At 45.2% G+C, this 25,356-nt stretch overlaps 3 protein-coding genes across 4 annotated transcripts; 2 read left to right on the top strand and 1 right to left on the bottom strand.

The window, feature by feature from the left end:
- Nucleotides 1-6,784: 6,784 nt before the first annotated feature.
- Nucleotides 6,785-7,307, top strand: LOC134733887 (histone H2A type 2-B). Its single transcript, XM_063624749.1, has one exon. The coding sequence runs from the start codon at nucleotides 6,839-6,841 to the stop codon at nucleotides 7,229-7,231; it is 393 nt and encodes a 130-aa protein (XP_063480819.1). The 5' UTR covers nucleotides 6,785-6,838; the 3' UTR covers nucleotides 7,232-7,307.
- An 84-nt stretch (nucleotides 7,308-7,391) lies between these two features.
- Nucleotides 7,392-7,781, bottom strand: H2AC20 (H2A clustered histone 20). Of its 2 annotated transcripts, XM_063624747.1 has the most exons (2): nucleotides 7,701-7,781; nucleotides 7,392-7,595 (listed from the first exon to the last, which is right to left on the bottom strand). In XM_063624747.1, the coding sequence occupies exons 1-2, from the start codon at nucleotides 7,779-7,781 to the stop codon at nucleotides 7,392-7,394; spliced, it is 285 nt and encodes a 94-aa protein (XP_063480817.1). The 2 variants fall into 2 exon arrangements, with proteins under 2 accessions (XP_063480817.1, XP_063480816.1); XM_063624746.1 differs by having other exon boundaries at nucleotides 7,392-7,781.
- Nucleotides 7,782-8,115: 334 nt separating this feature from the next.
- H2BC21 (H2B clustered histone 21) lies at nucleotides 8,116-10,309 on the top strand. Its single transcript, XM_063624748.1, has one exon. It carries the CDS (start codon nucleotides 8,116-8,118, stop codon nucleotides 8,494-8,496), a length of 381 nt encoding a protein of 126 aa, XP_063480818.1. The 3' UTR covers nucleotides 8,497-10,309.
- Nucleotides 10,310-25,356: the final 15,047 nt, after the last annotated feature.

Genomic DNA, 25,356 nt, shown 5'->3' with positions numbered 1-25,356 from the left:
GTATCTGAGAAGTATATTGGAGACATCTCTTAGTTATGGGTTGTTGAAGATGAAATGAGATCATGGGGGTGGGGCTGGGGTGTGGTATGTGATCACCTGGGGAGAGAGTATACGGTGAGAAAAGAATCAGAATGTCTATTAGAAAGGCCACTCTGGTGAGGAGTGGGAAGAGTAGAAGCAGGGAGAGGAGCAGAAAAGTCTTTGTTGGTAGTCTGGGTGAAAGATAACCTGAGTGAAGGCATGAGATGGGCTAGAGAGAAGTACATTGATTAGAAAGCTGCTACAAAGATGGTATCTATAGGACTTGCTTTGGTTAGGACCTTGCAGTTTGCAAATCCAGTGACAGTGTTAGGCAGAGGTAGGAGGCTGAGGTCAGGGAAAGCCTAAGTGTGAAGGTAACATTTAAACAGAAATTTGAATGACTAGAGGGAACTAACCATGTGGAAAGAGAGATCCAGGCACAATGAATAATATTCACTGTATTCTAGATGTGTGATGCCAAGCTCAGTGTTGACATACTTAGGTGTTCAATAAGATATATTGGATGGATGAGTGAATTGATGTATGAATGGAGAGGGCAACTTCACTATTATTGCTTTCGTAAAAATAAACAAAAGCTTTGCAAGTTGCGAGCTCCACAGGGCAAGCTTATTGTCTTTGTTTCTAATAAAAATATAGTCATAATAATATCTACTATTTAATGAAGGTCTGTCATGGCCAGATTAAGGCTTTTAGAGGCTTTAAGCACTGAGAGATTATGTTAGCCACCTCATACACAATTAAACAAAACAACCAAACAATAATAAACACTCATCTGTAACATGAGAATTGGGATGCCCAACAAAGTACTCATTGTTTTCCCCATGATGACTACTTCAATTTTGTTTATATTTAAAAATTGTGCTTACTGAGGTATGATGTACATATAAGAGATTTATAAATCTAGGCTGGGCATGGTGACTCACGCCTGTAATCCCAGCACTTTGGGAGGCCAAGGAAGGTGGATCACTTGAAATCAGGAGTTCGAGACCAGCCTGGCCAACATGGTGAAACCCCCTCTCCACTAAAAATACAAAAATTAGCTGGGCGTGGTGGCAGGCACCTGTAATCCCAACTATTCGGGAGGCTGAGGCATGAGAATTGGCTTGAACCCGAGAGGCAGAGTTGCAGTGAGCTGGGATCATGCCACTGCACTCCAGCCTGGGTGACAAAGGGAGACTGTCTCAAAAACAAAAAACAAACAAACAAAAATCCCCTATAAATCTTAAATGTAGAGCTGAATTTTACATATGAATATGCCCATATCAAGATAAAGAAAATTCCCAGCACCTCGGAAGACTTCCAGGGAAGTCAGTATTACCCTGCCATAGTTAATCATTAGTCTCATTATTCTAACCTTTATCACCATAGCTTGCTTTTTGTTTGTTTGTTTTTGAGACAGAGTCTCGCTCTGTTGCCCAGGCTGGAGTGCAGTGGTCCGATCATGGCTCACTGCAACCTCCATCTCCTGGGTTCAAGCGATTCTCCTGCCTCAGCCTCCTGAGTAGCTGGGACTACACAGGTGCATGTCACCACACCAGGCTAATTTTTTGTATTTTTAGTAGAGATGGGATTTCACCATGTTGGCCAGGCTGGTCTTGAACTCCCGACCTCAGGTGATCCACCTGCCTCGGCCTCCCAAAGTGCTGGGATTACAGGCGTGAGCCACCGTGCCCAGCCTCAAATGCTAATCTCTTTCAGAAATACCCAGAAAAAAGGGCCAGGCGCGGTGGCTCACGCCTGTAATCCCAGCACTTTGGGAGGCCGAGGCGGGCGGATCACCTGAGGTCGGGAGTTTGAGACCAGCTTGGCCAACATAGTGAAATCCCATCTCTACTAAAAATACAAAATTAGCCAGGCATGGTGGCTCACGCCTGTAATCTCAGCTACTTGGGAAGCTGAGGCTGAGGCAGGAGAATCGCTTGAACCTGGGAGGTGGAGGTTGCTGTGAGCCGAGACTGCGTCATTGCACTCCAGCCTGGGCAACAAGAGTGAAACTCCATCTCAAACAAAACAAAACAAAACCCAGAAAATGTTTTACTAGCTGTTGGGCCAGGCAAGTTGACTCATAAAATGAACCATCATATCCTCCTAATCTAGCTCTGGGGCCTCTCAGGTTCCCAAGATCTCTACTAGGTTATTTACATTTATTCTCCTTTATTCCAGCAACTGTATTATGGTAGGCTATATTATTATTATTTTTTTTTTTTTTTTTGAGACGGAGTCTTGCTCTGTCACCCAGGCTGGAGTGCAGTGGCGCAATCTCTGCTCAGTGCAACCTCTGCCTCCTGGGTTCAAGTAATTCTCCTGCCTCAGCCTCCTGAGTAGCTGGGATTACAGGCGCCCGCCACCATGCCCAGCTAATTTTTGTATTTTTAGTAGAGCTGGGGTTTCACCATGTTGGTCAGGCTGGTCTCAAACCCCTGACCTCATGATCCACCCGCCTTGGCCTCCCAAAGTGCTGGGATTACAGGCGTGAGCCACCGTGCCTGGCCTATATTATTTTTATTTAACTGATGAGCTTCTATTATATCTTCCATCATTCTGTTTATCATCATCTACTATTTATGGGTGTCATTTGGAGAGTGGTTGTTGACTAAATATTTTAGAAAAGAAAATGCTAATTTTCTAAGAGTTTGTTTCATTTATTCATGCCAAAAACATTTAAGGAAACTATTAAGGGCCAGGTGGAAGGAATCAAGAACTCTTGATTCAAATAAGAGGAAGACATGATCTTTCTCTGGAAATGGTTACAGAAAGGAGATTAAAGCACAGTACAGGCCGGGTATGGTGGCTCATGCCTATAATCCCACCACTTTGGGAGGCTGAGGTGGATCACCTGAAGTCAGGAGTTCAAGACCAGCCTGGCCAACATGGTGAAACCCCATTTCTACTAAAAATAACAAAAATTAGCCAGGTGTGGTGGCACATTCCTGTAATCCCAGCTACTTGGGAGGCTGAGGCAGGAGAATCTCTTGAACCTGGGAGGCAGATGTTGCAGTGGGCGGAGATCGTGCCATTGCACTCCAGCCTGGGCGACAGAGCGAAACTCCATCTCATGCACACACAAACACACACACACACACACACACACAGCACAGTACAGAATGGTGAGTGCTGTCACCAGGATATGAACAAAGAGATGTGGGCACAGCAAGGACATTTGTGTGGGAGTAGGGAAGATCTCATCTAATAATTCTTTCTTCCTTTTTTTTGTACAGAGGAAGAAACAATGGCTGGATAAATTAAATGACTTCTTTAAGCCCAACATCCAGTTAGTGAGAGTGTGAATGACATGGTGAGGAGCATGTTATTTGAGTCAGGCAGACCTAGGCTCTGATCATATGGCTGTGTGACCCTCAGCAATTTTTTTTTTTTTTTTTTTGAGATAGAGTCTTGCTCTGTCGCCCAGGCTGGAGTGCAGTGGCGCTATTTTGGCTCACTGCAACCTCTGCCTTCTGGGCTCAAGTAATCCTCCAACCTCAGCCTCCCAAGTAGCTGAGACCACAGGTCACAGGAGTGTGCCCCACCATTCGGTTAATTTTTGTATTTTTTGTAGAGATGGGGTTTCGCCATGTTGCCCAGGCTGGTCTCAAATTCCTGGGTTCAAGCTATCTGCCTCGGCCTCCCAAAGTGCTGGGATTACAGGCGTGAGCCACCACACCCGGCCCAGCAATTGTTTTAATCCCTGTGAGCTTCAGTTTATTTGTGAAACACATAATTTTATCTACTTTGTAGGCAGTCACTACCGTAGGGTTTATCATAGTAGGGTTTCAACATAATCTCTTTTTCTTTCACTCTTCTTATGGCACAGAGCACTGTGATAGAAGTAAAAAAGAAATCAGAGGTCAAGTCCAGGCGCAGTAGCTCACACCTGTAATCCCAGCACTTTGGGAGTTCGAGACCAGCCTGGACAACATGGCAAAACCCTGTTTCTACTGAAAATACAAAAATTAGCTGGATGTGGTGGCGCATGCCTGTAATCCCAGCTATTTGGTCAGCTGAGGCATGAGAATCACTTGAACCCGAGAAGCAGAGGTTGCAGTGAGCTGAGATTCTGCCACTGCACTCCAGCCTGGCTGACAGAGTGAGACTCTGTCTAGAAAAAAAGAAAAAAAAAAAAAAGGAGGTCAGAAAAAGAAAAGAAGGTCATCTTGCCCCTCAAGCAGGGCCTTATGGGGTGCCAGGATTGTGGTGGGGTCCCCTATTATCTGGGTTTTGTTCTCAGCCCTTTAGGTCTGAAAAGTTGACACTATTAGAACTTCCAGGACTGACTGGCTTCTTGGGGAGGGGCCCATGCTAACAAAGTACACACAACATTTATGAATAGTCCAAAATGCAAATTCGTTGAATTATATGATGAACATCTTTCTATAACTGGCTCCCCCCACTTCAGTCTTATGTTTTTATCTTGGAATAGAATAATCAGAAAGTTGTTAATTGAGCACAGAATCTGAATGAAAGAACTTGGATAGTCTTCAGAAATATTTCACCCAGGCTGTGAGAAAAGGTTGATGCTTTCATAACCAAGGACCCTTTTCTAGGCCAAACTTTGCATCTTCCAGATATATTTTAGTGTTGGTGAAAACATAACATATTCCTACTATAATTGCCACCTGTTTGGACTCTATGTGGACCGCACCTTTCTGTTAACATTCATCTCAAATGATATAATCAATTGGATTAGAAGGATCTTAGGTTACACCCTCATCACCTCTGTCTGAACTTTGGTGTTTCCCAAATCTATACCAGCATTCTTACCAGGAGTGATCTCTATACATAGCTGATTTTAACTAATTTAACTCTCAGAGTTCACCAGATTTCCTCCATTTTCTGGAGGCATTTCATCACAGACTTGTTTGTACTACTTTCAATTATCTATACACCCATGGCCCAAAAGCACGCATCCAATAAATGCCAGTTGAATAAACTGGTGAGAATAAAGGAGAAAACATCAGAAAAGGTGTCAAAAAATGATTTAAGTATTTTCTGGCCGGGTGCAGTGGCTCACTTCTGTAATCCCAGCACTTTGTGAGGTCAAGGCAGGCAGATCATTTGAGGTCAGGAGTTCGAGACCAGCTTGGCCAACATTCGAGATTTGAGGTCAGGAGTTCGAGATCACCCTGGTCAACATTAGTAGAGATGAAACCCCATTTCTACTAAAAATACAAAAATTAGCCGGGCGGGGTGGTGGGCGCCTGTCATCCCAGCTACTCGGGAGGCTGAGGTGGGAGGATCGCTTGAACTCGGGTGGGTGGGGGCGGGGTGGAGGAGGCGGTGGTGGAGGTTGCAGTGAACTCAGATAGTGCTCCAGCCTGGGTGACAGAGGAAACTCCACCTCAAAAAACACAAAAAAACCAAGTCTATTTTTTCTCTCTAGCATTTCTACCTGACCTTAAGGGATACTAAGGAAAGGATGAGAATGGTGTAGGAAATGTAGAACTCCCAGAGATGGGACGTTGAGGAGGAAGAAACACAAGAGCTTTCAGGTTCATCTGTTAAATGGGATAAAAGAAAAAAAGAAGAGCTTTCAGGAAAGATTTCTAAGGCCGCTGGAGTCATGCCAGCGATTAGTGCCTGACGCAAAGTTACCCTTTCCCAGCTGTTGCTGAAATCTAAGGGATGATGATGAGGTGGACAAGGGAGAATGGAGAAAAAGTCTGAAGGGATGTTAAGGAAGCAACTGCCAGGACATGCTAAGACGAAGGGAAGAGTAGAGTAGATTTCGGCTTAGGTATCTGTAAGTATGCTGGTGCATTTCAGAAAAAGAGGGCAAAGAGAGGAGGTTGTTTGTATGAGTTCGCGTTCGGATAGGCTGAGGTTGAGTTTGAGTTTGAGGTGCTCGTTGGAACACGTAGGTTGAAGTATTCAGTAAGCAGTTAGGCATAAGGGTCTGAGCTTCTGAAACAAACTTGGATGTTAGTTGAAAGCATATAAACGGGTAAGACTCTTCGGGATAAGTGAAGAATTGGAGATAGGGAAACAGTCCAGCTGGACTCGCAGATTTAGGGATGGGCAGTGGCATGGGGGAGCAGGATAAGAAAAGTCGGCAAGGCAAGAAAAAAACAGAGGGTGACATTTTGAAAGCCAAGGGAGCAAGTTTGAAGGCCGCCTCCTGGAGGTCAAGAGGAGGATGACAAATCTATTCTAGCCTCTGTCAAACCGGATTCCGAGGAGTGCAGGCGGGTGGGGGTGGGGGTGGGGCGGAGACATGCCGCTGCGGGCGACTTAAGTTTAGGGGCGAGAAAGGAGGCAGCCTTAGTAGTACATGTATTTTTAAAGGAAATTTGGCTGTGACGAGACAGAAAGGGCGGGACTTGGTAGTTTAGAGCTCAAGGGGATCATCGGCTTCAGAATCTCCTACTCTTGCGTGAGAGTAACTCTCCGTCTAAGGATGTCTTCTGTAGTTCCTTAGGGTCCATCTTGGAATTTCCCGGCTGTAAACTAAACAAAGCAAAGCAAAACAAAACAAAAACCCACAGTGTCCCTCAGTAAGACAAAAACCAGCATTGTTTGCAAGCCTACTCTCTTTAAAGATCCTGGCATGCAAATAAGGGGCTTTAATGTGGCTCTCAGCGATTGGTAGATTTACAAAATCCGTCATTTCCTTTCGGTGCAGGATGCAAACCAAGAGGCGGCTTTCTGCTTTCCTATTGGCTGTTGGATACGGCTCCGCTTTTAGCCAATCAAACGACTTCCCTTCACCCCTCCCGGTAGCTCTTATAAATTACATCAAATTGGTTATTCTTTCCACATTCTTGTCCTTGTAAAAGAAGCTGTAACTGCAATTTTAGCCGTAATGTCAGGACGCGGAAAGCAGGGAGGCAAGGCCCGCGCTAAGGCCAAGTCGCGCTCGTCCCGCGCTGGCCTCCAGTTCCCGGTGGGGCGAGTGCACCGCTTGCTGCGCAAAGGCAACTACGCGGAGCGGGTGGGGGCAGGCGCCCCGGTGTACCTGGCGGCGGTCCTCGAGTACCTGACCGCGGAAATTCTGGAGCTAGCGGGCAACGCGGCTCGGGACAACAAGAAGACGCGCATCATCCCTCGCCATCTGCAACTAGCCGTGAGGAATGACGAAGAACTCAACAAGTTACTCGGGGGTGTCACCATTGCCCAGGGCGGCGTCTTGCCCAATATCCAGGCTGTCCTGTTGCCCAAGAAAACGGAGAGTCACAAGCCTGGCAAGAACAAGTAATTAAGAGGCTTGACACCATACTCATTCACCCCAAAGGCTCTTTTAAGAGCCACCAAAGTGTCAAATGAAGGGCTGATCACGAAATAGCGCATTAGCTCTTTTTTTGAAAACTTGGGTGGCTCTAAAAAGAGCCTTGGGTCTTTGGCTTGTTTGTCTGCATTTATTTGCTTTTGGCTTTGTGGCTTTCGGTTTTCTTTGGTAACAGAACGGCCTGGATGTTAGGCAAAACGCCGCCCTGGGCGATGGTGACTTTGCCCAGCAGCTTGTTCAGTTCCTCGTCGTTGCGAATGGCCAGCTGGAGGTGACGAGGGATGATGCGCGTCTTCTTGTTGTCCCGAGCCGCGTTACCCGCCAGCTCAAGGATCTCGGCGGTCAGGTACTCGAGGACCGCCGCCATGTAGACGGGCGCGCCGGCCCCCACCCGCTCCGCGTAGTTGCCTTTGCGCAGCAAGCGGTGCACTCGCCCTACCGGGAACTGGAGGCCAGCGCGGGAGGAGCGCGACTTGGCCTTGGCGCGGGCCTTGCCTCCTTGCTTGCCACGACCAGACATGACTGAAGTCAAGGTTAAACACAGAGAACGCTGAGAACCTCGCAACAAAATAAGATTGAAAGAGAACCAACAGGAAAGCCTTTATAAGCTTTCCTAGGGGTGGGGTCAAGAACGAGTTTTTCATTGGTCCTAATATGGCTTCAGAACGGGCCAATCAAGTCAAGAGTCGGTGTTGTTACGTACGCATTGCTGAAAACGCAAGGTCCACACACGGACCAATGGAAATGGATGACTTTCGGAGCCCTAATTTGCATAAGGTGGTTATAAAAGAATCAGGCCCGCCCATTCTCTTACTTCTTTTCTTGGCTAAGCCGCTTTTGTACTTTGTCTTGCCATGCCTGAACCGGCAAAATCCGCTCCGGCTCCTAAAAAGGGCTCCAAAAAAGCCGTCACCAAAGCCCAGAAGAAAGACGGCAAGAAGCGCAAGCGCAGCCGCAAGGAGAGCTACTCCATCTACGTATACAAGGTGCTGAAGCAGGTCCACCCCGACACCGGCATCTCGTCCAAGGCCATGGGCATCATGAACTCCTTCGTCAACGACATCTTCGAGCGCATCGCGGGAGAGGCGTCCCGCCTGGCGCACTACAACAAGCGCTCCACCATCACATCCCGCGAGATCCAGACGGCCGTGCGCCTGCTGCTGCCCGGCGAGCTGGCCAAGCACGCCGTGTCCGAGGGCACCAAGGCGGTCACCAAGTACACCAGCTCCAAGTGAGTCCCTGCCGGGACCTGGCGCTCGCTCGCTCGAGTCGCCGGCTGATTGACTCCAAAGGCTCTTTTCAGAGCCACCCACCTAATCACTAGAAAAGAGCTTGTTCACTTACTTCCTTGGTTCCTTTTCATAAAGTAAGTTACTTTAGTGTGAAGGTCATGGGAAATGGCACACGTAGCGTTTTAACCATTTGGAACTCGAGGGTCCCCGGTGCATGATTGGATTTGCTTTTGAATCTAGAGGGTGTCTTTACTCATTGTGCTGCTTAGCTTTCCCAGGAGTCGGTTCTCAATTAGGATGTTGGGAATCCGCCTCTATACCCGCCCCCACTCCCGCCCCGCACTGGCGCCCTGGTGGCTTCTTGGGTCTGTTTCATTCTAAAACGAAGTGGCTGAGTTCGGCTGTCATTTAAAAGAACTCCAGGACACAATTCAGCCCGGGTTCCGCAAACACCGCGTGACAGCTCTGTATGACTGACGCTTGGTAGCAGCTTTTGTGTCCGGTCACCAGTTCTGCCGTGCGAGCTGTGGATCCTGTGGATACCAGCCGTTCTGTGTATTTTGGACGAAGCCCGCGCAGCCGGGTCCCAGCCTTTTCCTGATTGGGCGACATGAATATTCAAAATTCTGCGCCTTTTTCTAATTTGTAGATTTCAGTTTCCGTCGTTCACTTTGAGACTTTGAAATTCCTATTTCTCGTTTTGTTGATAATTTTTGCATTTAATGGTCTCTGCTTTAAATGGTAACGCTACGGCCCCAGATCACTGCGAGGCACTTACCATGTAGATATGGGCTCAAAAGTCACCTCTCAGAGACCTACGTCATCCACTCAGGAATTCGCGCCTCTCATACTTGCCTGTCTCATTTTATTTTCCTTCTAGCAGCTGTGTGAAATTGGTTCGTCTGTTTTGTTGTTTATGGTATTCTCAAGCCCTTGACAGACCGGCTGGTGTGGTTTTCCCGTGCATCTTCAGCCTGGCACATTATGGACACTTACTTAAATACTACGTATTGATCTAATATTGTTGGGTTAATTTTTCCATCCTACTCTTTTCTTAATCGCCTCCGTGGATGGATGATGGGTGCTGTTCATTTCCATTAGGTGTATGTGAAGGCACAGTGAAAATGGAAATGTTTTTGGAGCTACTTCCTCAAATGTATCCTTAGTCACTTCAGTGCAACAGCTGGGAGGGGGCCGTGTTAAGATTTTTTTTTTTTTGCTACAAAGAGGAGGTGGCAATGGTAGATCCACCCTTATGCTTCTCAGTTTAGCATAACCTCTTTTGGATTTTCATCAAATTCAGCGTGTTGGTCACTGGAAAGAGCCTTTTCCTTCTCCTTTTCTTATTCTCCCCTCATGGTGTTCCCCTCTTAAAGGAGAGGAGCTTTTAATTTACACTCACCACCTCATTTGCTTTTCAGGAGGCCATGCAAGATAGGCGGGACTAGAGTTAATCTCCTTTTTACAAATGAGGCCAAGAGAAGCCTCATTGGTTCACAGTCATGCAGCTCATACTGTCCACCCTTGTATTCTCAGATGCAGGACAATTGCATTTTAGTTTTATTTTGTGGAGGTGCAGAATATTTACTCTTTCTGTCCCACCCTTGATTCTGCCGAGGAAGACACTGATGGTTTGATGAGTGATTCAATTCTGTTTTTGGCTAAGGGCTTTTGGAGTTGGTGGCAGGGGTTTGATGAATCCAAATGAGCTCTAGACATTATCGCAGACTGAATAGATCTTAATTGTCTCCTACATGTGTGTTTTCAAATGTGTGTAGATGCTATTGTTATTAATAAAGTTACCAATTAATTTAAAGGCTTTGCTGGATTCTTTTATCTACAGTGTATTTTCTCAATGAATGAAATTAACAGATACAACTTGCACTGTGTCTGTAGAAAAGCGTGGGTGCCTCTGATCTGGGGGATGACTATTTATAAGCCACCAGCCAAACTGCTGCCCCAAAAGTGCACTGGGGCTTAAATAGTCTGTTACAAGGCCACTGTTAATGCTTAGTAATTGAAAAATAATATGATCACAAATAGAAAGCAGTACAAATAAGATGGAAGAAATAAAGTTCATAATAAAGTTAAGCTAACACCTACGGACCACTTACTACGTGCCAGGTAGTGTTCTAGGCCCTTTATACGTATTGACTCATCTAATTCTCACTGGGACCTCAGGAAGTAGTATTGTTATTATCACCCATTTTACAGATAAGGAAACTGAGGCAAAGAGAAGCCTTTCTTCAGAAACTCTCCAGAGAATAAGCTCCTAGGTTAGCAGTTAAGGGACTTGAGAAACAGGATCATTCTGAAAACCTGGACCGTTCCTGTGTTTTAGGGGGAAATATCTATGCTTTAGAATTGAAAAGAAATACCACTGGCTTTATTCTCTTCAGAGTGCACCCTGGATATAAATCCTGGGTGGTGGTGGCTGACTATGTTGAGGGTGGGATCATAGGTGGCTGTGATCCTTCATCCCAGAGGCCATAGCTCAACTCAATTGAGTTTGTCCCCACAGTGGTGGGGCTCACCAGCTGGAATCCTTCACTAACATGACAGAGCCTTAGTTGCTGGTTTTGGGCTCCGCCTGGGGATGATGTTCACTGGGAAAGATGTTATAGAGTCAGGAAGGGGGGGAAGAGGTGATAGATTTTGATATTTTAACTCTGGAGGGGAAGTAATTGGTGAGATTAATCCTGAAGAACCTCTTTGATCATTTCTCCTGCTCAGACATCTTTAAACATTTGCTTGTGTTGGGGTTAATAACAATAATTGTTAAAATAATGATTGCTTCCCCTTACTGAGCACTTAACTGTTTACCTTAAACTTACTTAGCAGTAAGCTAAGAGTCTGCCTTACGCATACTTAACAGGATGGTCTCGATCTCCTGACCTTGTGATCCACCTGCCTCCTAAAGTGCTGGGATTACAGGCGTGAGCCACCACGCCCAGCCTACAGCCACTTTTTAAGATAGGTTCTGTTGGCCGCATGCAGTGGCTCACACCTGTAATCCCAGCACTTTGAGAGGTCAAGGTGGGTGGATCATTTGAAGTCAGGAGTTCGAGACCAGTCTGCCCAACATGGTGAAACCCCACCTCTACTAAAAATACAAAAATTAGCCTGGCATGGTGGTGGGCACTTGTAGTCCCAGCTACTTGGGAGGCTGAGGCAGGAGAATCCCTAGAACCCGGGAGGTGGAGGCTGCCGCCACTGCACTCCAGCCTGGACGACAGAGGAAGACTCTATCCCCCCCACCAGAAAAAAAAAAAGAAAAAAAAATGAAGGACCAAAAGGACACTGTCATAGCTCCGTAATATGGCTTATCAATAATTCTGGAGTAGGCCTGAAGGGCAGCTCTGTTTGGGTTTCAGAAATTGACCCTTAAGTGAGAGACTGTCCCTGTAACCGAGGGGACTAGGTTTAATAATTCATTTAATATGTGTGATTGAAAATCTGTATCTACTAATTTTATAAATACTAAGTATCTATGAACATTATTAAATTCTATAAGAACGGCATTCTAGGACCAATTTTCTTCTCTCTGACTCTTAAGCATTGTTAGGTGTGATATCATTTGTTCTTTCATTCAAGAATGTATTGAGTATCTGTGAAGATGGCAGGCAATCTGCTACATAGTGAGGACAGAAAATTGAACAGGAGTGGCTTCTGCCTTCCTGGACCTCTAGTGACTAGAAGAGAAGACATATTAATCCAGTGACTATGAGAAAGTGTGACAAGTATTACGACTGTAGAAGTATAGATATAGAGAGTATAATAGAGGGAGTCATAACTTCACATTGGTGGGTGTAGGGAAGGCCTCCCTGAGGAAAAACCTTTAGGATGACACTTGACAAGGATAGGAAGGGTGTACCAGGCAGTGGATGGCATGGGCAAAGGCCTGGAGAGAGTGGAGAAGATCATGCTCAGGTAGATAGGAAGAACTGCAGGAAGTCTAGTACAGGTGGCGGTTAGAGGGCAAGGAGGACAGTGCAGCATCAAGAGGTTACACAGGTAGACAGAGCCAGATCTTGCAGGATTAGGCCAGAATGTGTAAACTGACTTTAAAGAAACCAATGAGCTCCTAGGCTGACCTGACTATGGGAACAGAAAGGAGCTGTGTGGCACTAAAAACAGAAGAGTTAGTCTCAGAGGCTACATGGTTTATGCCCATCAAGCACTCTCTGGAGCAGATGGTACCCTGACCCTCAAAAGTGTGTGTTTGTCCCCTGCAACAGGGCTTCCCTTAAAGTGGAAATGGCTTTGTCAGGCCAACCAGATTGACAACAACTACCATGGTCACCTGCCTCTGTGTGCTGTAGGTGGCCTTTTCATTATAGTTTGCCTTTCTTTGCAACTCTGCTTCTGGTGGAATGATGGGTGGATCAGGGGAACCGAATATGTGCTCTTCAGAGAGTTGTCTCCAGGATGTAGTTTATCATGATCCTCTGTCCTCTATTTTCTGTAAATTGGTACTTAGAGGCTTGATTAGATTTAGGTTTACTTTTTCACTCCATGACATGACTACTTCATAGGTGGTCATGTCTTTTCTATCAGGAGACATGTAATGTCTAGCTGCATCTTTTTTTGTGGTAACAGCAGTGATTGATTCTCAATGCTTAGATCAATTAATTCATTATCAATTGCAAAATAATGATATTCTGTCACTCTTCTTTCATATATTAGCTGGAATACTTTGGTAAAGAGGAATATTATTATTTTTTAGGGATAAGGTCTTGTTCTGTCACCTAGGCTGGAGTACAGTGGCCAGATCATAGCTCACTGGAACCTCAAACTCCTTGGCTCAACTGATCCTCCCACCTGAGCCTTCCCAGTAGCTAGAACTGTAGTAGGCATCACCATGTTGAGTTAATTTTTAAGTTTTTTGTAGAGATGCTATGGTACCAAGGCTGGTCTTGAACTCTTGGCCTCAAGTGATCCTCTCACTTCTTTTCAAATCGCTGGGAAAAATTATTATTTTTAATAGTAAATATCTGGAAACTACTTACATATCTACTAGTATGTGGCAATAAAGTGTTAGGGTCCCTTTTGGTGGAAACAAAAAAGGATATGTGTGTATTGATACGTATGCACCAATATTAAATAAAACACTTTCCAGGGATTTCACATAACAAAACTAATAATAGTGGCTACTCTTTTTTTTTTTTTTTTTTTGAGATGGAGTCTCATTCTTGTTGCCCAGGCTAGAGTGCCATGGCACGATCTTGGCTCACTGCAACCTCCACCTCCCAGGTTCAAGTGATTCTCCTGCCTCAGCTTCCCGTGTAACTAGGATTACAGGTGCGTGCCTCCACGCCTGGCCAATTTTTTGTATTTTTAGTAGAGACGGGGTTTCACCATGTTGGCTAGGCTGGTCTCAAACTCCTGACCTCAGGTAATCCACCTGTGTCGGCCTCCCAAAGTGCTAGGGTTACAGGCATGAGCCACTGTGCCTGGCCAATAGTGGCTACTCTTTTTTTTTTTTTGAGACGGAGTCTTGCCCTGTCACCCAGGCTGGAGTGCAGTGACACGATCGTGGCTCACTGCAACCTTCACCTCCCAGATTCAAGCAATTCTTCTGCCTCAGCCTCCCAAGTAACCAGAACCATAGGCTCGTGCCACCACACCCGGCTAATTTTTGTAGTTTTTAGTAGAGACAGGGTTTCACCATGTTGGACAGGCTGATCTTGAACTCCTGACCTCGTGATCCACCCGCCTTGGCTTCCCAAAGTGCTGGGATTACAGGCGTGAGCCAACGCACCCGGCCAATAGTGGCTACTCTTAAGGAGAAGAATTTCCTTGGGCCAAAAGATTTTGCTTTTTCCTTTATATCTTTCAGTACTGTTTATGATCAATGTTCACTTAAAAACAATGTCAGCAGAGGTTATGTGAACAGTGGGATTATTGGCCATTAAAAAAAAGCCTATAAGAATATTTTTTGGTGTAAATAATGTATTTAAAAATACCTGTTCTACTGCCTGGCACTGAGTAGACTCTCAATACATTGTAGTTAATTCTGAAAAATAGTTAAAAAAAACGTCATCAATGCAAATAGCAATCAACTTAATAACAATAGCAGCAACAGCAACAACAAAAACTCCAGAAGTCCCTAGGGTGGATGAGGTAACATATAGGTTTGGGATTGAGTCTCCACTATTCCTAACCTATTTTTTAAAAACCCCTCAAGATTACAAACACTTGCTTTGCAGGAGGCAGTCTCTGGAGTGATTTTCCTGACTAGTTAACTTCACTAATGTGTCCTCGGTCACAGGTTTGGTCATCAGACAGACTAGGAGAGCCAGTCAGGCTCTTTAAGGAGGCCTGGGTCATCGAGAGCTGTGAAACTAGCTAAAAATCAGAGTTGATGGAACTGGCCTGGGAGAGTTGGTATAGGTTCTTGAGCAAGTCAAGAGCAATATTTTGGGCAGGTTATTATGACCTTTGTATCTTTATTCTGAAGAAATATGCAGGATGCATAGAAGAAAGAGAATACAGGAAACCGGAAACCAGTGGGGAGGCTGCTGCAACCAGTAATGAGGTCTTAGACAAGAATAGAGACAGCAGGGAGAGAGAAGATAAACAAAAACCATGTTCTGAATGAAGGAGGCAAAAAACTGTTTTAGTTTTCTATTTATGTGTAAAAAATTACCCCAAATTAAGTGGCTTAGGACAATACTCATTTAGCCTCTCACAGTTTCTGTAGGTCTGGGCATGGCATAGTGGGAGTCTTTGATTAGAATCTCACAAGGGTAAAATCAAAGTGTCAACTGGGCTGCATTTTCATATGAAGCCTGGGGTCTTCCAAACTCATCCAGGTTGTTGGCAGAATTCAGTTTCTTGCAGGTGTAGAATTGAGGCCCTCGAGGCTGCCCTTCTCCACGGACAGGTCACAGCATGGATATTTGCATCTAATGGTCAGCAGAAGAGCATCTCTGTTGCTTCCACTTTATCTAATTCAGGGAAGGCATTGACTCTCTTTTAAAAAGCTCACTAGGCCGAGTGCAGTGGCTCATGCCTGTAATCCCAGCACTTTGGGAGATCGTGGCAGGCAGATCACCTGAGGTTCGAGACTAGCCTGGCCAACATGGTGAAACCCCAGCTCTACTAAAAATACAAAAATTACCCGGGCATGGTGGCAGGTGCCTGTAATCCCAGCTACTCAGGAGGTTGAGGCAGGAGAATCGCTGGAACCCATTTAAACAATGGGTACCAGGGGCCAGGACTCATGGGAGCCATCGCAGAATTTTGCCTACTACAGGAATATAAAGGAAGTCAGATACTTTTCTGTGATTTAAATTAATTTTAAAATAAAAGAGTAAAAAGTAAAAATTCCCAGTTACTGAAAGCCCACAGCGTGCAAAATACTATAGACATACCATTTCAAATCCTCAGAACAAATCCTGAAAGGTAAATGTTATGGTTTTTATAGTGAGGATACTGAGGTTCAGACATGTCAAAGAACTTGGAATTTTCCTTCTAGTACATCATGTTGTATCAAAACAACCCCAAAAAGGTAAATATTACCTCCATTTTACAAAGAAGTGGATATTTATGCAGTTTAAATAACTTGGCATTCCCTGATACACCATGGTGCTCCTGAATTTTACTAAAATATTTGTCTAAAATTTGCAAATCGCAAATAATCTGAGGATCTAGCAACATATTTTCCATGTCTGTTTAATAGAACCATAGAATATTAGTGCTGGAAGGAACCCAGAAATCATCTGGTCCAATTTCCTCGTATTATGTTTTTCCTGATTTTAGTATAAAATTATTCTCTCACCTTCTGTCCCCATCAGATCCCTAAGTGGAGTAGATGTTCTTTAGAGGCCCATCTTTGGGATCATCTCTCTTTTTGCTTGGAGACAGGGTCTCACTCTGTCACCCAGGCTGGAGTGTAGTGGCGTGATCTCGGCTCATGGCAATCTCTGCCTCCCGGGTTCAAGCGATCCTTGTGCCTTAGCTTCCCAAGTAGCTGGGGCTGCAGGTGTGCACCACCATGCCCAGCTAATTTTTGTATTTTTGGTAGAGATGGGGTTTCTCCATGGTCTCAAACTCCGGGGCTTAAGTGACCTGCCCGCTTGGCCCTCCCAATGTGCTGGGATTACAGGAGTGAGCCACTGTGTCCAGCTGGGGCCACCTCTTCATAAGCTCTTCCCAGGGACTCCCAGGGCTTTCTCCAGCTCCTCTGGGCAGATGAGAGAAGCCAGCTGGGTCTCTAGATGTGCCTCCAGATCCACACTCCCAGCTGCCTGAAGTACGCGGCCACTTGCCATTGCCAGTTGATGGTTATGATCCAGTGTGGCCTGAAGTGAACTCTCTTCAGCAGCTCCTCCTCTTAGGCTGTCTATTCCTGTGAAGGTGGCATCATTCTCCTAGTCATTCAGGCGGGAAGGTGCAGAGTCATCTTGGATTACATTTTGCCCCAACAACTCCCTTTCTGCTCTTTCCCCTATCCAGGTTCAGGCAATCTTCTGTGTGCAATGAAGTAAACAGTTCCCCTCCTGTCCATTCCTGTGTCTGGTTCCCTTGTTCTCATCCTTGGTCCTCTCATCTTTGTCCCCAAGACTTGCCCTCCTGCTTTGGGTATGGCTCCCTTCTGATTGGTTTTGTACCCTCTATCCCAAATTAACCGACTGTATACACAGCTCATATCACGTTACTTAGAATCATGGCTGCACTGTGTCCCCTGACATTTCCTCCTTAAAATGTTGTTTTTAATGTAAACTTATTTGGAGATATCTCCCTTTTCCTTATTTAGTACTATCCCATTTTATTTATTTATTTATTTATTTTATTTTTTGAGACAGAGTCTCGCTGTCGCCCAGGCTGGAGTGCAGTGGCGCAATCTCGGCTCACTGCAAGCTCCGCCCCCCGGGGTTCATGCCATTCTCCTGCCTCAGCCTCCCGAGTAGCTGGGACTACAGGCGCCCGCCACCTCGCCCGGCTAATTTTTTGTATTTTTAGTAGGGACGGGGTTTCACTGTGTTAGCCAGGATGGTCTCAATCTCCTGACCTCGTGATCCGCCCGCCTCGGCCTCCCAAAGTGCTGGGATTACAGGCGTGAGCCACCGCGCCCGGCCAGTATTATCCCATTTTATGTGCATTCCTTACTCAGTCTGAGACAATTATTCTTTTTGCTTTTATGTGTTATTGTGAAAAAGTATATCTATGCATTTAAAAATTATTCTTACGTAGTTTTTTTTTATTTTTTATTTATTTTTTATTTTTTGAGACGGAGTTTTGCTCTTGTTGCCCAGGCTGGAGTGAAATGGCACGATCTCGGCTCACTGCAACCTCCACCTCCCCGGTTCAAACAATTCTCCTGCCTCAGCCTCCCAAGTAGCTGGGATTATAGGCACCAGTCACAACGGCCAGCTAATTTTTATATTTTTAGGAACCTCTCTGGGGAGGGTCTTAAGACCCTCAATTAGAAAAGTGGGCAAATAGGCCGGGCGCGGTGGCTCACTCTTGTAATCCCAGCACTTTGGGAGGCCGAGGCGGGCGGATCATGAGGTCAGGAGATCGGGACCACGGTGAAACTCCGTCTCTACTGAAAAAAATACAAAAAAAATTAGCCGGGCGTGGTGGTGGGCGCCTGTAGTCCCAGCTACTCGGAGAGGCTGAGGCGGGAGAATGGCGTGAACCCGGGAGGCGGAGCTTGCAGTGAGCCGAGATTGCACCACTGCACTCCAGCCTGGGCGACAGAGCGAGACTCCGTCTCAAAAAAAAAAAAAAAAAAAAAAAGAAAAGTGGGCAAATATTAGAGTCCTGCCTTGGGGCAGGTGAAAGGAGGGCAGGAGAAAGTCAGAGAGATTCTGTTTCCTGAGACCTGCCTCTGAGGCCTAACACACCCAACATTGGAGTGTACTGTACTCTGTAAAAAGACCATACAAGGGCTATGGGAGTTGTGAACCAGGAACTGTGGACAGAAGCCAATATACATTATAACACCACATATATGTATATTTTTTCTTTCTTTTCTTTTCTTTTTTTTTTTTTTTTGAATCTTGCTCTGTTGCCTAGGCTGCAGTGCAATGGTGCTATCTTGGCTCACTGCAACCTAAGCCTCCTGGGCTCAAGAGATTCTCCTGTCTCAGCCTCCTGAATATCTGGGATTACAGGTGCACGCCGCCATGCCCGGCTAATTTTTTGGATTTTAGTAGAGACAAAGTTTCACTGTGTTGCCCAGGTTGGTCTCGAACTCCTGAGCTCAGGCTATCCACCCGCCTAGGCCTCACAAAGTGTTAGGATTACAGGCGTGAGCCACCACGCCTGGCCTATATATGCATATTTTTTCTAACACTTACATACTTTTTCTGGGTGCCAAGAATGTTTTAAACACTTTACATGTATTAACTCATTTTATCCTCACAAAACCGCATCAAGTAGGTAGTATAAGTATATCCATTTACAGATTGGGAGATGGAGGAATCACAGAGAGGTTAAGAAACTTTCTCATAGTCACACAGTTGGTGCCAAACCAGATTTCAACTCCAGAGTCTTCCTTTAGTCACTATACTACACTACTAATATCAAATAAGTAAGATGTTGATGCAACATTGATGGTAATTTAAAAGATTAGAAATAACCAACAGCCGGGGTGTAGTGGCCTATGCTTGTAATTCCAGCATCTGGGAGCCCGAGGTGGGCAAGTTTGTTGGGAGTTGGAGACCAGCCTGACAACATGGCAAAACCCTGTCTCTACAAAAAATATAAAAATTAGCTGGGCGTGGTGGTGTGCGCCTGTAGTCTGAGCTACTTGGGAGGCTGAGGTGGGAGGATCGCTTGAGCCTGGGAGATGGAGGCTGCAGTCTGCAGTGGGTTATGATCACACCACTGCACTCCAGCCTGGGCGACAGAGACCCTGTCTCAAAAACAAAACAAAACAAAACCACCTCTGACAATGCAGGCATGCTGAAATGAATTATATTAATTCTAAGTAAAAATTCAACCTATCCCAATTAGCCCAAGACCACTACTTAGTCTACCTAAGCCAAGTCTGTTGACTTGTTACAATGAGGGAGAACACACAACAGAGAAACTGGTGGCAGGGTGGTGGGAGGAGGGTGCTCACCAAACAAGAGGAAAATTCGAGTTATCGTTGATTTTGGGGAAAGAGTGGAGTGTAGTTTTCATAGGCTCAAAGCAAAGCAGGGCTGTGCGAAAGGGTAGGCATAGGATGGGACTTTGAAGTGGATCCAGGCTCTTGTTTACTTAGAAACTACAAAGTTGAGATAGAGGTGGAATGCTGTGTTCAGAAACCCCTTACTTGAAGTTTTGCACCTGGGCTGAAAATTACTGCTGGTTTTTTGTGTCAAGGTGGCTTAGGTCCTCCAGACAGGAGGGGGATGCTGCATTGTTACTGATAGGATTTCAAGCAGCCAAAGTTCGGATAGTCTGTGATTTCGAGTACAAGTTCCTCAGTGAATAAGAAAGGAGTGGTCACTCAAAGAGGGGAGTTATGAGCCTTTATAGCTGTAGCATGCCCTTGGGAGAAGAATGTTTTCTGTTATTTCTAGTCTAGCTTTATCTCTGTTAGTGCAGCCTAATGAACGGCAGAACAGGTTTTGATTTACTCAGTCCTAGCGAATTTCTGCTTCTCGAAGTGCGTGTTAGTGGTAATGTGTTTTATATCTTACTTTATTTCTTATTTTCCCTCCCTTTAATCTATATTTTATTTTATTTCTTTTTTATTTTTTTGAGACGGACTCTCGCTCTGTCCCTAGGGTGGAGTGCAGTGGTGCGATCTCAGCTCACTGCAACCTCTGCCTCCCGGGTTCAAGCGATTCTCCTGCCTCATTCTCCTGCCTCAGCCTCCTGAGTAGCTGGGACTATAGGCACCCGCCACTACGCCTGGCTGATTTTTGTATTTTTGGTAGAGACAAGGGTTCACCGTGTTGGCCAGGCTGGTCTCGATCTCCTGACCTTGTGATCTGCCGGCCTCGGCCTTCCAAAGTGCTGGGATTACAGGCACGAGCCACCGCGCAGGCCTAATCTATATTTTAAAAATTGAACTTTTCCATGTACCCCTGAACCTAAAATGAAGTTAAAAACAAACATACAAAACAACAACAACAACGACAACAACAACAACAACAAACAGGCCGGGCACGATGGCTCACGCTTGTAATCCCAGCACTTTGGAAGGCCGAGGCGGGCAGTTCACGAGGTCAGGAGTTCGAGACCAGCCTGACTAACATGGTGAAACCCCATCTCTACTAAAAGTACAAAAATTAGCCGGGCGTGGTGGTGCGTGCCTGTAATCCCAGCTACTCAGGAGGCTGAGGCAGGAGAATCCCTTGAACCAGGCAGGTGGAGGTTGCAGTGAGCCGAGACCACGCCACTGCACTCCAGCCTGGGAGACAGAGCAAGACTCTGTCTCAAAAAAAAAAAATAAAAGAGGGAATTCTCTACTTTGTAATTGGAGGAGTAATTCATTAATTCATGTCAGGGGCATATTATTTTATTTTTCCAAATGCTAGGAAGCAGGTATCCATTTTTGATAATATAAATTTTGGGATAATTGGCAGTCATCTGGCTCACAGGGAAAACAGGAAAAACAGGAAAAACAAGAAACCTAAATAAACTTCATATTGATTTCCCAAAAAAAATTACCTTTTATTTTCAACTCTTATAGAACTCAGCCTGCATGTCTTTGCCACCCATGTTCTTTTTTTTTTTTTTTTTTTTTTTTACAGACTGGGTCTCATTCTGTCACCTAGGCTGGAGTGCAGTGGCATGATCATAGCTCACTGCAGCCTCAATCTCCCAGGTTCAAGTGATCCTCCCACTTCAGCCTCTCAAGCAATTGGGACCACAGGCGCATGCGACTGTGCCTGGGTAATATTTTATTTTTTTGTAGAGATGAGATCAATCTGCATTAAACTTCATGTTGCTCCAACACCACATTTTATCTCCCCACTTTCCCAGCAATGGACAACTGGGCTTGTGCCAATTCTCCATCACCACCAGAAATGCTGCAATGAACATTGTTGTATATATTCCCTTTTGGACCTATATAAGAATTTCTTTTGGATAAAAACTCAGGAACAGAACTGCTGAGAAGCCAGAAACCAGCAGTTCTGTTCAGAGTTTTATTTATATCTAATTGAGCTAAGGAGCGTCAGGCTCCCCTCCAGAATGGTTGTCCCGGACTTCCCATACCAAGGTAGCTGGACTCTGAGCCCACATCCAGGCCCAGTCCTCGGGTCATCCAACTTTCTAAGTTTTGCCAGACTGCCTGATGTAAAGCGATATCTCAGCATTGCTTTCATTTTCATTGTTCTGGGTGTTCATGATTTCAAGCATCTCTACCTGAGCTTGATAGTTTTTGGATTTCTTCTCCTGTGTATTGCCTGTTCATATCCTTTGCTCCAACATTGTTTATAGAGCACTCCCTCCCTACTGTGGCATTTGGGGTCCCCTAAACTGGCCCCCATTGCTAAAGCTTATTTCTCATGACTGACCTTTGCCCATGCTGCTGTGGTCCAGGAACAATTCTTCTGTCTTTGTTTTTGCTGTCCCCTCTTGCCTGGATTACATCATCTTCTCCAAACCCCCAATCTAAACATGTCCCGAATCCTAAATATTCTTTAGAACCAAGCTCAGATATCACCTCCTACTGGAAGGGTTCCTTTATTTGCTCAGCTGGCCTCTTGGCTCCCACAAAGCTCAACCTGCATGTATTTTTTATTTATTTATTTATTTATTTATTATTTTTTTGAGACGAAGTCTTGCTCTTGTCCCCGAGGCTGGAGTGTAATGGCGTGATCTTGGCTCACTGCAAACTCCGCCTCTCGGGTTCAAGTGATTCTCCTGCCTCAGCCTCCCGAGTAGCTGGGATTACAGGTGCCTGCCACCACACCCGACTACTTTTTGTATTTTTAGTAGAGACGGGGTTTCACCATGTTGGCCAGACTGGTCTCAAACTCCTGACCTCAGGGGATCCGCCCGCCTCGGCCTCCCAAAGTGCTGGGATTACAGGCGTGAGCGACCGCGCCAGGCCTCAACCTACATTTCAAGTCACAGGATACCGTCTGTCACAGGATACCTTCCACTCTGGCTCTGGATGTGGGGGTCACCTCCTCACAAAGACAGACAGGTTGTATGTGCATACACAGAAAGATTCAGAAGAAATATGAAGACTTTTAAAATCAGTGAGATGATTTTAACTTTCTTCTTTGTAGTTTTCTCTAGCCAGTTTTAAAAACTATAAGTTGTAGGCCGGGCGTGGTTGCTCACACCTGTAATCAATCCCAGCACTTTGGGAGGCTGAGGCGGGTGGATTACTTGAGGTCAGGAGTTCAAGACCAGCCTGGCCAATATGATGAAACCTGGTCTCTACCAAAAAATACAAAAATTGGCCAGGGGTGGTGCCGCATGCCTGTAGTCCCAGATCTGAGGCAGGAGAATCCCTTGAACCCAGAAGGCAGAGCTTGCAGTGAGCTGAGATTGCGCCACTGCATTCCAGCCTGGGCGACAGAGCGAGACTCCATCTCAAAAAAAAAAAAAAATCCAGAAAAGCAAAAACAAAAAAACCTCACCAAAAAACCACAACTATAAGTTGTAATCCATAGTACAATTAATTTACTTGGTAGAGATCATCTTTTCCTTTCATTTTGCCCTTTTGTAAGAATCATAAAACGGGAAAATATCACCAATAGTAATTATCATTTTGTGAAACTTGTTGCGATTTTTATTTTCCTGTGAATGTGACTGGGAGGCAATGTAAATGTATTTCTTTTTTCTTTTGTCGCCCAGGCTGGAGTGCAGTGGCGGATCTTGGCTCACTGCAAGCTCCGCCTCCTGGGTTCATGCCATTCTCCTGCCTCAGCCTCCTGAGTAGCTGGGACTACAGGCGCCCGCCACCCGTGCCTGGCTACTTTTTTTTTTTTTTAGTAGAGATGGGTTTTCACCGTGTTAACCAGGATGGTCTCGATCTCCTGACCTCGTGATCCGCCCACCTCGGCCTCCCAAAATGCTGGGATTATAGGCGTGAGCCCCAGCGCCTGGCCAACGTAAATGTATGTCTTACTGTAGACTGAGGTCAGGAGAGCGGGCTGTACTGTACACATATTGATATTATTTGTATCTATTCCATGTATCACTTTCTCCTAAAGCATCAAATCTAATACAAAAAAAGAAAAGCAAAACACAAAACCTAGTCTCAGATTCCACCTTGGCCATGTTTTAGCCAATAACTCACGTTCCCCAGTGTCTAATCTTTACCAGAAACTTCCTTATCTTTAAAATAGGGAAAAAGCCTTTTCTTCTTTCCTGGGTTGTTGTGGACTCAAACGAGAGGCTGTTAGTGAAAGGTTTTTGTGAGTTATAAAGCTCCTAGGAACCCAATTATTCCTGCTGCCTTGGCCACATAGTCTAGAAGAATCTCTACATAATTAGCATCTACAGATTTGATAATTTACCCATTATTTTCCATGTGCGTGTCTTATTTCCCAGCATGACGGTAATATTTCCAAGGGAAAGATCTAGGATATATATCAATTAACATTTATCATAAAAATAAAGAAATTGCTAATAACTATTAATTTATTGTCATGTTGAGACTCTGCTCTAAGTACTTTGTATGGACTGTATAGCAATTTATCCCTGCACGAATCCTATGAGGTATGTGTATTTATTGTTACTGTTTTACAGATATTGAAACTAAGACACTGAGCCTGTGTTTTAGCCTCATGTCTTCTTTCCTTCCAGCTTTTCCCAGGCAAGTAAATGCAGGCCACAGTCTGCCAGCTGCCCAACCATTCAGGCTTTTCATTATTATAGGAAGCATCTGGCCAAGGACCACCAACATCTTCCTGCCCTGCCCCTGAAGCTGTGAGTTCCCCAAGTGGAGACCCAGCCTGTTCCCCAACAGCTGCACTCATGAACACGGGAGGGTTGGTCAAAATTGCACAGCTATCATGCTTAGTTTTATACTCAGGTGTAAGTGACTGATAGAAGGGCCTTTTGGAGGTGGAGAGTGCACAGGTTCTGAAGAGGCAAGACCAGGGGAAGTCTGGACCTGCTTCCAGAGTGTCCTCCCACAGGGCTTAGTGCTCAGGACCTGTAGTGGGTTGAATATGTTCCCTAAAGTTCATGTCTATCCAGCTTCTCAAAATGTGAACGCATTTGGAAACAGGGGCTTTGAAGATGTAAGTAGTTAAGGATCTTGAGATGAAATCATGCTGGATATAGGATGGGCCTTAAATTCAATGACTGGTATCTTTATAAGAGAAAGGAGAGGGAAATTCGGACACACAGAGATGAGTAAGAAGCCATGTGAAGATGGAGGGAGAGATTGGAATGAGGCTGCCACAAGCCAAGGAACATCAGAAGCCACCAGAAGCTGAAAGAAGCAAGGAAGGATTCTCCCTGAGAGCGTTTAGAGGGGGCATGGTACTTTATTTCAGACTTCTGGTCTCCAGAACTGTGGAAGAATACAGTTCTGTTGTTTTAAGCTACCAAGTTTGTGGTCATTTGTTATGGCAGCCCTGGGAAACTAACACAGGTTGAGTATCCCTTATCTGAAATGCTTGGGACTGGGAGTGTTTCGGGTTTCAGATTTTGGAATATTTGCATATATATAATGAGATATATTGGGGATGGGACCCAAGACTAAACACGAAATCCATCTATGTTTCATAAATACCTTATACACACTTACACTGTGCCCCATTTTCTCCAACAACTTGACTTTCTGTACTATAGATAAACATAAATGTTCTCTCTCTCCCCGCCCCCCCCCCCTTTTTTTTTTTTGAGACAAAGTCTTGCTCTGTCGCCCAGGCTGGAGTGCAATGGCACAATCTCGGGTCACTGCAATCTCCTGGATTCAAGTGATTCTTCTGCCTCAGCCTC

Source organism: Symphalangus syndactylus, chromosome 12 (assembly GCF_028878055.3).
Source record: "Symphalangus syndactylus isolate Jambi chromosome 12, NHGRI_mSymSyn1-v2.1_pri, whole genome shotgun sequence".
Lineage (NCBI taxonomy): Eukaryota > Metazoa > Chordata > Mammalia > Primates > Hylobatidae > Symphalangus > Symphalangus syndactylus.
The sequence above is the reverse complement of the archived record's forward strand: the minus strand, read 5'-3'. Positions and strand labels throughout refer to the sequence as shown.